This window comes from Pituophis catenifer, unplaced genomic scaffold (genome assembly GCF_029215685.1).
Source record: "Pituophis catenifer annectens isolate HBS135680 unplaced genomic scaffold, rPitCat1.0.hap2 SCAF_1, whole genome shotgun sequence".
In the NCBI taxonomy this organism is placed as follows: Eukaryota; Metazoa; Chordata; class Lepidosauria; order Squamata; family Colubridae; genus Pituophis; species Pituophis catenifer.
The window spans coordinates 39,186,366-39,198,454 of record NW_027256881.1 but is presented as its reverse complement, the minus strand read 5'-3'; the positions used below and the strand labels follow the sequence as shown (position 1 = coordinate 39,198,454).

General features: G+C 40.2%; 1 protein-coding gene across 2 annotated transcripts in view; it reads right to left on the bottom strand.

Annotated features, from left to right (window-relative positions):
• Positions 1 to 11,419, bottom strand: part of RRP36 (ribosomal RNA processing 36) — a 42,811-nt gene extending 31,392 nt beyond the window's left edge. The window contains exons 1-3 of one of the 2 annotated variants that reach the window (XM_070932313.1): positions 11,258 to 11,419; positions 8,028 to 8,096; positions 6,854 to 7,316 (exon numbers count right to left, since the gene is read on the bottom strand). In XM_070932313.1, the coding sequence (XP_070788414.1) occupies positions 6,854 to 7,283 (430 nt within the window). In that variant the 5' untranslated portion in view covers positions 7,284 to 7,316; positions 8,028 to 8,096; positions 11,258 to 11,419. The remainder of the gene's footprint in view (positions 1 to 6,853; positions 7,317 to 8,027; positions 8,097 to 11,257) is intronic. The other variant, XM_070932314.1, reaches the window with a different exon arrangement.
• Between the last annotated feature and the right edge of the window lie 670 nt (positions 11,420 to 12,089).

Sequence of the window (12,089 nt, the reverse complement as noted above, 5' to 3'; positions counted from 1 at the left end):
AATTTAAAAAGATTTTTCTAATACAGAACAGAGTATGAATGGCAACTTCAGATTCAATTTGAACTATAAATCAGAAGGAGTCTGAATCACACTGTAGCTTATGACTTTTAATGAAATGTTAGTCTGAAGAGTGTTACCAGTTAATTCTTGATTTTGGTTATCATATAATAACACAGCTTTCACTTTATAAAGTTTAGTCTTGAATAGCATTCCAAAGGTGATCTCTGTTGGCAATTTTATCCATTCTTCACTGCTATAAACATGTTTTGACAAATCACTGTGCTGAATCAAGTTTTTACTTATTTTATAAGGCTACATCCCACACTTTTCTTCTTTCTCAGCAGTAACATTTGCCTTATACAGGCAAGTGTACAATTCACACAGCCAATCTTCATCTAAATGAACAAATTACTATTCATCATAGTCCTCAATTTAGGACTGTTTGCTTAGTGACAATTCTAAGTTATAATCTTGGAAGAAATGATTTACCACTTGTACCTGCACTTGCAACCATTGCATTATTCGCAGTCATGATCATAATTTCGGTGCTGGGCAACCAGCCTGCATTTATGACCGGTTGCAGCATCCTGCGATTACATAATTGCTCTTTATGACCCTTTTTGCCAATTTCCGTCAAAAATCACCCTTTGAGGAAACTGGATTTGCTTAACAACTGTGATGATTTGCTTAACAATGACTGTAAAACTGTTGTAAAATCAGATTCAACTCAACTTATGACACAATGAGAAATTCTGATCCCAATTGTGGCCATAAATAAATAAATAATAAATAAATAAATAAATAAATAATTTTATTTCTATACCGCCCTTCTCCCGAAGGACTCAGGGCGGTGTACAGCCTATTTAAAAACACAAAAAACACGACAACAATTTAAAATTTAAAATCATTAAATAATTAGGCTCCAATTAAAATCCCAGAAATTTAAAATACCCCAATTTAAAACGTTATGTTAATAGCCCTGCCTGGCGGAACAACAGGGTCTTCAGAGCGCAGCGAAACACCCGGAGGACTGTTGAGGACTAGCTGTATATAAATTGCAATTGTGCCATTACAGTTCTAAAGGATGATAAACAGGAGACTGGGTACAAATTTGAATTATATCCATTTTCATGAACCAGTAAAACCAAGTATTATGTGAAGAAAAGCCAACTTGTTCCTTCATAATGTCAAGGAACAAGTTGGCTTCCAGTGAGAAATCATGGCAAACTAGATATCCCTGAACAGTGGTGGGTTCCTCCCGTTTCCACTGAGCCGGTAGCGGTGACGATATGATGTCACCGAACCAGTTCTGCCCCCCCGCCCCCCCTCCTTATTCTTACCTTTTATTTGGCCCCACCCCCAATCTATTGCTGCCTCCTGAGTCCCAGCTGATGGCTAGAGGAAAAAAAACTGTTTAAACTCTTGCCGCGGGGCTTCTAAGGGCCGCCCTACAACTGATCAGTGTTAAAACAAAACAAATGAATAGACCGGTGCCTGCAAAAATAAATGGGTAGACCAGTGCCTGCAAAAATAAATGGGTAGATCGGTACAGCTCTGCAAGCAGTTAAAAGCCTGGTAGACCTCTGCTAAATCCTAAATAATTGTCACATGACCATCAAGCCACGCCCACAAAATAAGCCACGCCCACAGAACCGGTAGTAAAAAATTTTAGAACCTACTCCTGTCCCTGAAGGAGTGATGTTGGCATTGTAATTAAATTGGTGGCCAGGAAGCAAACTCTGGTTGGCAAAATCTCTTGGGAAAAACGTGAGATTGTGAGGTTACCCACTGGTACTCTTGACAATTACCCTCGGGAACAGACTGCAGAAACCGAGGTTTTTGCAGTTAGCTTTTGAGCTGCATGACTGGGAGTTGAGGAATTTCAATCAAGCTCACAGCTATAATGCAGCCTGTAAGCCTTATTTCTTGAACTGTTTTGGATGTCACAGCTATTTACAGCTACAGAGAATTTTTTCTGAGCAGCAGGATAAGAAAATTCCACTTGGTGAAGGAATAAAGAAAAAAGTTTTTAAAGGACTTAAACGTTTTTGTTAAAAAGCTTAACAAAGAGTCGTTGTAAGAAAGTTTAAGAAGGATAAAAGGGACAATTATTTGAAAACTTGTGGGGTTTTTTTTTTCTGAAAGTGCTTTTGAACAAACTGGAATTCAATTAGACAAACCAACCAGTCCTTCATAGGAATGTTTTTTGTTTAATATTTACTATCAGAGAGTCCAGACAATTGGTGAATTTTACAAAACAAAGGATAAAGGTAATATGAGCCATATGTAATGCTGACTGTAACTATAAAGATGTTGGTTGTGATGCTGGCAGTACAACAGAGTGCCACATGAGAAAAAGTAGAAAAAGAGGGGTGAATTGGCATTTTCTCTTTCTCTTGTTGAGACACTTTGTTTTAAGATGCAAAAGAAAGAGGATGTTTGGGTTCACCTTATTTGAAAATATATTTTTTACCTTGCTGCTTGGTTTGGAAGAAACAGTTGAGTGTTGCTGACAAACAGAAGGCTTTTAAAGTTAGAAGGACATGAGATTTGGGTGTCAAGGATGTTTGTGGTAAAATAAAGTCACAGTTAATGTGTATTTTTAAAATCATTATGTTAGACATGCTATATTGAGAATATGGAACAAATACAAACCCAGGTTATGCTCTAAAACAACGGTCACCAATTGGTGGTCCGTGGACCACTGGTGGTCTGCGAGAAAATGTTTGTGGTCCACAGAAAAATTATTTGCATTTTTTATATTGCACTAAATCAGGGGTCCTCAAATTATGGCCCCTGGGACAGATACGTGCAATGAACGTTTGTGTTGCTGCAGAGAGTCTCCCCCTTTGGGGTCCTGTGTGTGTGTTGGAGGGGGGCAGAAATTCCGACTTGGGGTCTGCTTCAGTCTCTTGGTGCAGGGCTTTGGGCACAGGCTGGAGGGAAGTGCCTCTGGTAGCAAAGAGCCGGACGGCCTTGTTCCAGTGGGACTGCCTCATGGCCTGGAACTGGCTGACCATCACAACCCGCTGAGCCTCCAGGTGCCAGCACCTGGTCTTGCACTCCCGCAGGTCTTCCCTCTGCTTGGAAAGCCTATGCTTGTAGTCCTCAGTGAGGTGCTTCTGCTGAGCCTCTTTCTAGTCATATCCAATTTAAACTGAGCTGTTTTGCCAACTCTTTCTCGTGATGGCTGCTTAGCTCCAACAACTGCTTCCCGTTGGGGCCCTAAAGAGCCCTGGCGACGAGGAGTGGCTGGGAGGGAAGGGGTGAATAGAGGCTGGCGAGGCGCCCCTCGACGTGAGTGTCTAACCCTAACCGTAACCCTCGACGTGAGTGACATTGAGTTGGCCCACCCAGTCACATGACCACCTAGCCATGCCCACCCAGCCAGTCATTAAGCAGATCATATTAGTGGTCCGCAGGATTTAAAATTATGACTTTAGTGGCCCCTGAGGTCCGAAAGGTTGGTGACCCCTGCTCTAAAACATCTTTGTTGGTTCTCAGCACAAGAAGCATTTTATAGATAAAGAAATAATATTGTTCAAATGTGAACAAGAAGGAACATTGTATCATATTGCTGGACATGTAAAGAACAGAAAATTCTGGATTCAAACACGTACACTGAGTCAGAGGATTTTAAATATTAATATACAATTGAGGCCAGAGTTTTTTTGGGGTTGATTGAAAAACAGTTGGAAAAATGTTATGGAATGCTTTTTTTGTACATGATAACTGCAGTAACATTACTGTTGCCAAAGCGGGGGGGGGGGGTGAGCAAGGGGAGCTAATGTGCAAAACTTCATATGTGCACGCTTGGGATTTAGGTTGCACATGTGAAACCATTCCCCTCCACTGCTGAAACTGCCAAAGCTGCTGGCGGTCCACAGAACCAAAAAGGTTGTGAACCCCTGCTGTATAGGAAAAAAACCTGCATTGCCCACAATGGAGGAATGGCTGGTGAAGATGATGGAACTTATTGAGTTGGCTAAATTGACTTCTTTGATCACAGAAAAGACAATATTTATGTTTATTCTAACTGGAAAACCTTTATAGATTTTTTTGTATGAAACTAAAAAAAATTAACTTGCAATTTATCTTAATGATTACATAGATTATAAAAAGAATTATTAAAAGTTTAATAAAATTATATTAAAACAAATGAAGACGCAAGCTCACACAAGCATCCAACTACTGTATTATATTTCATTGCTTCACTCCTCCAGTTTTAACATGTTAACTTTTAGTTTTTCCCTTCTCTCAAGACTTTTATACACCTCTCTCTCATAGTTACAGAATGGCAAAATCTCAATTTATTGAGTTCAGGATACTGATTTCTTTCATCTTTTTAGTCATATTTAAACACATATTAGATGTGATATTGATATAGGGTGTTTACAAACCCCTCTACTTTTTTCACAACCAAAAATTGCTTTTTACATGTTCTGTATCTAAAACAGGAATAAACAAAAGCATATGTTTTATATCAATCCACCATATAAACCTCACACCAGACTTCTTTCTCACTGATCCAAGTCTGAAACTAAATTATTGGTACTTATTTTGTTCTTAAATAATTTGCTGTATTCCTTGCAACAGAATATTTGCCATGGCCAGGTTCGGTGCCACCTATAGCCACATATTATTATTACCCAGTAGTGGGATTCAAATAATTTAGCAACCAGTTCTCTGCCCTAATGACCAGCTGGGTAGGCGTGGCTTGGTGGTCATGTGACCATGTGGGCGTGGCCAACTCAACGTCACTCACGCCGATGGGCCTAGCTGTTAACCTTAGCTGTTACAATGTAATAAGGGCTAACCAGAGAGACAGTTTCTGTAAGCAGGGCAATAAAGATTAGGCTAGAAACAACACCAGAATGTTTCCTTCCTGCCTTCCTTACAGGATTAGCCCTGTCAAGTGGAAAAAAATAAGATTTCTTCCAACAGCCGGTTCTCCAAACTGCTTAGAAAGTTAACAACCGGTTCTCCTGAATAGGTGTGAACTGGCTGAATCCCACCACTGCTATTACCCGCCCTACACACACACACACCTTCTATTTTTCTTAGACTTTGCATATGTTGGCAAACTATCAGCATAAAAGGAATCTCAATTCTCATTTGAAAATATTTCTGGGTTATATAATAATTATGAATGTATGGCTATATAGCTCCAAAACAGTGAAAACAACATGGATCGCCATCAAACATCATTTAAAGATATTTAATGTGCATGTCTTCTCATCTAATCTAACTGCTTTGAAAGACAGTCAGATCAGATTCTGATCAACTGGATTTTATCACAGCCTAATCTTTCTGGATATTCAAACAAGAATTCAAATACCAACTTAAACCCTGCCTTAGGAAATCTCACCCAAGTACAATTATGAACACCATATCATATTGCTTATTACATTTAGGAAATGTATATTCAAGATGGAAACAGCATGCTTCATTTGTTCTTTATTAATGCTCCAGGCTGCTTCTTGCCGAGAGTTTCACAATGCTCTAATAAGCTCATTCCGTGAAGGAGACCCTACACTAGTTTTGGCTGAAAACTGAAGCATCTATTTATGACTCTACACTGCAGTTAATTCTCAACAGACCTGACAATGAAAATAACATCTACACAATTATCAAGAGGCAAAGTTGGCTTTTATGTGGTAGCTAAACTGATTTATTGTAAGGTTCAGATACTTAACTGCGGGAGTCAATATGACTCATGAAAAAAATGCTCATTTTCAGCACCAATGCTCATTTCCTGATATTGTTTTATTCATCAGGCTTTGAATTTTCAACAAGCAATAATATTGGGAAAGGAGATTATCAAAGAGTGTCACATATTTTCCTGTCTGTAACCAGAGGCATGTGATTTCATATGACTATGTCAATACAGAACAGATAAGCACCAGAATAATATTTTAGACTTTAAAAAGGTATTAATTCTTATATCTTCTACCATTCATTTATTTTGCTTACTACTTCTTATTCTTTTTCTGCACTTTGTGCAGTGGTTTACCTCACAAGGAATAACATGCTAGGTGTACATGTATGTAGGGATTAATTCCTTTAATTTAATCTACTATCATAATAATGAAGGGAAAAATCAATTGCGCAATTTTCTATAATTCATTTGATTCAGATTTAAGAAATTTCTCACATATCATGAAAAAATGTTGAACATCTTTCTAAAGATAATCAGTATTATAACTATAACACTGCTGCCTTTGCTTCAACTGAAAAGCAATGTACAGCAATGGTTAAGTATGTGAATCTAGACATTTTCAATTCAATTCTTCTCATTTTGCAAGAAACCCACTTCATTTTATTACAGAAGCCATTATTTTCTAAATGTCCTTTCCTTTATCTTCTAATTTGCCACAGAATAATAGTGATAAGCTTTGCCGGGAATGTTGAATTTATTTCTGAAAAGAAGCCTGGACACTCTTATTATTCAATATATATACAACCATTTAAGCTAGTTGTTCCGTATTTTTATGAGCCCTTATTATTTCATTATGATTAAAACATTTAATTATAGTGATTGAAATAAGCTGTTGAATGACATTTTCTTGGCATCTTTGCAACATCATATAGAGATGTGCAGCATGTCAATATGTCATTCAGAAAGGACATCCCTGTCAGTGCTAGCAAAATAAGTGACAGATATAACAAGACAGTTATATAACAAAACCAGCAATCAAGAGAACAGTTTGAGGACAACTAAATGAAGCAAATAGTGTATGTTCACTGACATGATCCCAAGATTGTTTAGAAGAAAGAAAAGCTCAGAACTGCTAATCAGTGACACAGAGATGCACAATTTATTGCATTTTTCTAGGCATCAATGTTTATTTACCTTTTGTTAAATCAGGCCTTGAAGGCTGGCCTGCGGTTTCTTCAGAGTCTTCATTACTACTTTCTGATGCATCACTGCCAGTTTCATCCCCATCATCTTCACCGCTCTCTGTAGTATCACTGGCATCATTATCACTCTCCACTCTCTCATAATCGCTGTCATCTGACTCCTCTTCAGATTCTTGGCTAGGTGAATTCACTTCAGGCAAGAGCTTAGGTCTTTTGGCATCATCGGCACTTCCTGCAGCACCACCTCCCATGCTGCTCAAACCTTGTAGAGATCGTTTTTGGGCCAAGAGTTTTCGATTTAAGATACTGATCCGCCCACTGTCATCCAGAGTCTGCACTGTTGGCGTCCTGCTGTCCTTACCAGAGGAGGAATTCTTCTTACGGGGCTGGCCCCCAGCTTTATTTTCATGCAGGTGTTTCATAAGGCTTCTGGTATTTTTGTATGTGTCAAATCACTAGTTCAAGTAAGAAAGAAATTTCTATTAGCCTTCCTTTCATTATAATTCAATAATAGAAAATGAGATTGGCTGTCTAATTATATTTCTCAATTTGAAATCATCTTATGCACATTCCCAGATGAAAAATAGCTGTATTCAAAGAGTTAATAAACTAGGAGCTTATAAACTGGGAAGGAATTATGGCACTGTGCTCATTTGATAACATGCTTTGCTTGTGAAGTACCCTTCTGGATCTGCTCCTGAAACAGTAAGAAGCCACTATAGTTGTTCAAAGCATCACTGCAATTACTTAAGAAGTTCTTCCAACATCGTCTGAGTTATTCATGTGCATGCCCAGAACACACTTCCAGCAGAATAGCTAATGAAATAGCTGTTTTGAAGAGCAGATACAGAAGTTGCTTCACTTGTGGGAAAAAAATCTTGAATTATTTGCCCAGCCTCGTATATTTATTTCCTTATCTAAGGAAAGATCTATGGTATTAAGATTCTTCAATAAAGAACACAGATATCTCTTTTTTAATCTTTTAATCTATTATATATCATCACATCTAGCACATGCCTATACATTATATTTCAAGTATGGATGCCATCTGCTATTTGAAACATTACAAAACTGAAGAGATAATACCTTTATTAATATGTTTATGGTACTTTTCCATACTGCCTCACTTCCATTATGTTTTAAACTGAAAAGTTATATGAATATACCTTTTAAATGAAGTAACCAATGTGGGCGTCAAAGAAGTAGCTTGTTCAATTCTTCCAGAGTTCTGTTAACTGAGAGAACCTAAATTCAGCTCAATGTTCATCAAATAATCTTACTTGCTAGAGCCAGAAAGAAGTCTAACAATCTCGAGTAGGTAAGTTTTATACATGTAAGAGACATTTTATACATGTATAATGTTCAAATGTTCAAGAAATAATGGTAGGAACCCAGAGTTCTTGCATCAAGTGATTTAATAATTCCTTTTAGCATTAATTTCAGTCATATTAAAATAAGGAGAAAAAATTATAAATGAAAAGATCCATAAAACAAGATCTGTCCTTTCTTAGGTCCATGAATTCTTCCTAAGCTATTATCATGTTTCTCTAGGCAGGTTTTAAAATCTAATTCATAATTAACACAAGAGCAATAACGTATTTCTCTTTATTGTATTGTAGGAAGAAAAACCTTCTTACCAAAGCTGGTACTTAGTAAAATTAAGCAAGCACAAAACTGTGCTCTGAACAAGAACTTTAGTTCTCCAAGGGAAAAAAATCTAATATGTAGAATCCAGTAGTTTATTTCCTGACCTGATCCCTTTGATTTGTTACTAAAAATGCATTAATTGGGCAGTTTCAAAGTAATTCAATGTTAACAGACAAATCTATGGCTAGTCTATTGATGTAAAAGGTTTTTGTCAATATTCAAGAGCAGGATACTGCCAATTATTAGATGCAAGAGCTAATTAATGAAGAAAAATATTAACAGGTCATTGTATTATATTTTAGAGTGCTTTAACAGAATGTTATAATTTGGTAAAATTATACCATTTCCCCCAAAATATGACATCCCCTGATAATAAGCCCAATTGGGCTTTTGAGCGCATGGCAGTAAGGCCAAGCGCTTATTTCAGGGTTCAAAAAAATATAAGACGGGGTCTTATTTTCGGGAAAACACGGTATCAAATGGATTGGCTTTACTGTTCATGTATTGCTTCTGGGATGGAGGCAGGTTAGACTTTTCTACAATTTGCTGTAGGGCTGATTTTGATGGAGTTATGGTGTATAAGCCTGGAATTTCTTTTTAATTGCTCAGAGATGAAGTAGGATAGCAGGAGCACCCAGCCACTTACACTGATGTCTCATATCAGGTTCCAAGCGATATGCTTTAAGCAGGCCAAACAAGGCAAGCAGCTTGGCAACATTCAGATGTTTTGGACTACAACTTCTACAATCCTTTGCTAGCTGGAACTAAAAAGAGCTGAAGTCTAAAACATTTAGATAGCACAAAAGTGCTTTTCCCATTATAACAGAAAGAGGTGCCTTAAAGTTTAAAGTGCTGTTTCTGCCAGACAGAATTAAATGTGCATATTTCAACACAAACATTAATTTTAAATGTTACTTGGGACTCTAGCATGCAAGGACTTAAGAATTAGTGCCTATAAAAACATGGCAGTTTGTCATTGATGGAATTTTTCTAACATGTAGGAGCTATCATTACAAAAGGCCTCCTTTTCATATTGTTCACATGTGAGAAACTGTAAAAGCAACAAGAAGAAGATATTGAATAACCATTTGTCTGAAATGGTATAGATCCATGATGGCGAACCTATGGCACGCGTGCCACAGATGGCATGTGGAGCCATATCTGTAGGCACACAAGTGTTGCCCTACCTCAGCTCCAGCGCATATACGCACATCGATCAGTTTAATTTCAGGCCTTCCAGGCCCACTGGAAGTCGGGAAACGAGCTGTTTCCAGCCTCCAGAAGGCCTCCAGAGGGAGAGGGAGGCCATTTTCGCCCTCCCCAGGCTCCTAGAAAGCCTCTGGAGCCTGGGGAGGGCAATAAAAGGGCCTACCAGGCCCACTGGTAATCTTTTTGCCATTGTGTGCCAAAAGAGGGGGTGCGTGGGGGGGTTGCGCGTGCATGCGTGGGGGAAGGGGAAGGACATGGGGGAGGCATTGAATATGGGTGTGGGCACACATGCGCACGACCCCCCTGTGCTCCCCCTGCTTTTGTCACGCCATCACTGGTATAGGTTTTTCTGCTTAAACAGGGGGTTGGATTAGAAGATTTCCAAGATCCCTCCCAACTCTATTCTATTCAACACTTGCTGCTGATTTCCTCTTTGCGATTCTATTAGATGGACGGAGAAAATGGGTAGACAGGCCACAGCTTCACTAAAATTGTGATGGAAAGTGTTATCAATGAACCCTAGAAATGCAGACACGCTTTGATTATTGGTTTCAGGTGGAGGAGGGTTTTTTTTTTTAAATCAGTTAAGAACATGTCAGACATATAGAAGAAATATCTACTGGAAGTTAAAAGTCTGGTGTATGAAACAATACAGTATTTCAGGAGACATTTTAAAAATATTTTGCGGTTTCACCCCTATGAAACCACCAGCAATCTGTTTTATTTCCCTATCATCCAAAATGCAAAACCATACAGTATTGCCTCTGAACTTGGAAGCTTTAACAGATTAACAGAGTTGGAAGGGATCTCGTACGTCATCTAGTCCAACCCCCTGCCCAAGCAGGAGACCCAACGCCAGTGTTTCTCAACCTTGGAAGCTTGAAGATGGGTGGATTTCAACTCCCAGAATCCCCCAGCCAGCGCTGCTGGCTGGGGGATTCTGGGAGTTGAAGTCCATCCATCTTCAAGCTACCAAGGTTGAGAAACACTGCTCTACACCGTTTCTGACAAATGGCAGTCCAATCTTTTCTTGAAAGTCTCAAGTGATGAAGCTCCCACATCTTCCGAAGGCAAGCTGTTCCATTGGTCGATTGTTCTCACTGTCAGAAAATTTCTCCTTATTTTCAGGTTGAATCTCTTCTTGATCAGTTTCCATCCATTATTTCTTGTCTGGCTTTCGGGTGCCTTGGAAAATAGCTTGACCCGCCTTGCTCTCGGTGGCAGCCCCATAAATATTGGAAGACTCCTATCACGTCTCCCCTGGTCCTTCTCTTCACTAGCTTCATTGTATCGCCTTCGATTTTAGCTAAACAGCAATTTTACCCGTTCTGTGACCCGGCCAAATAACAATAAATTCTTATTAGGCAGCCAATTGTGCATGCCTCAAATGTTATCCTTTCTCACTTGCCAGTCGGTAACCAAAGGACGAGTGGCAGCCATTCGAGGGGAGTTAAGGGTCATCCACCGGAAGAGGCAGTCTGTCGGAAAAGATATAGGAGAACAATCCGGGGAGGGGGGCGCTGTTAAACACGAGTTCTACCTGCCTGTGACGGGCTGCCCACGCTGATGCCCACACGATCACACACTCCGTTCCCTCTCCCCGGCCTGCCTTCACGATCTCCTCCGGCCTGCCGGTAGGTCACGCCGCCACAGCTCCTTTCCGTTTCCTGGCAACGGCACGACGGGGGAGGGGGGGAGAGGGGCTGAGCTCGCGGAAGTCACAAAGAGCGGGGGGGGGGGAAGGCTGTGAGTCAGCCAGTTGCGCATGCGCGCCTGGAAACCACCATTCCGGATGGGGAGGGCAGGAGCGGCTTTCCGAAGGGAGCCAGCCTACCCCGGGTTCACCCCGCCTTCCTCTTGACGTCACCGGAGTAAACAGACAGAACTTGGGAAAGTTTTCCAATAACGACTTTATTTACAAACAACTGGGCCAGCCCGTTTCCACCTCCCCCCGCAAGAGAGCCCCGCAACAAGCTCCGCCATCGGCTATTTGCTCTAGGCGCAGGGGTGGGCAAATGTGGCTCTTTTACAACCTGTGGACTTCAACTCCCAGAATTCCTGAGACAGCCAAACTGTCTCAGGCATTCTGGGAGTTGAAGTCCACAGGTTGTAAAAGAGCCACATTTGCCCCTGCTCTAGGGAGTCATTTCGGTTTGCTTTCCGCAGCATCAGGAATAAACAGCAAAGTAATTCGGGTAGTTCGGCTATCAGTGGTTTGATTTGATGCCGATTCCCTTCCATCCTTTCCTCGGAGCCAGGGAGCTCCGTTCCTCTGAGTTGTGCGCCACGATCACTACTGATTCATTCCAAATCACGCCAACTGAAATCGGTGGGACCCAAGGAAGGCGCGCCTGGCTGATTTGCAATCGCTG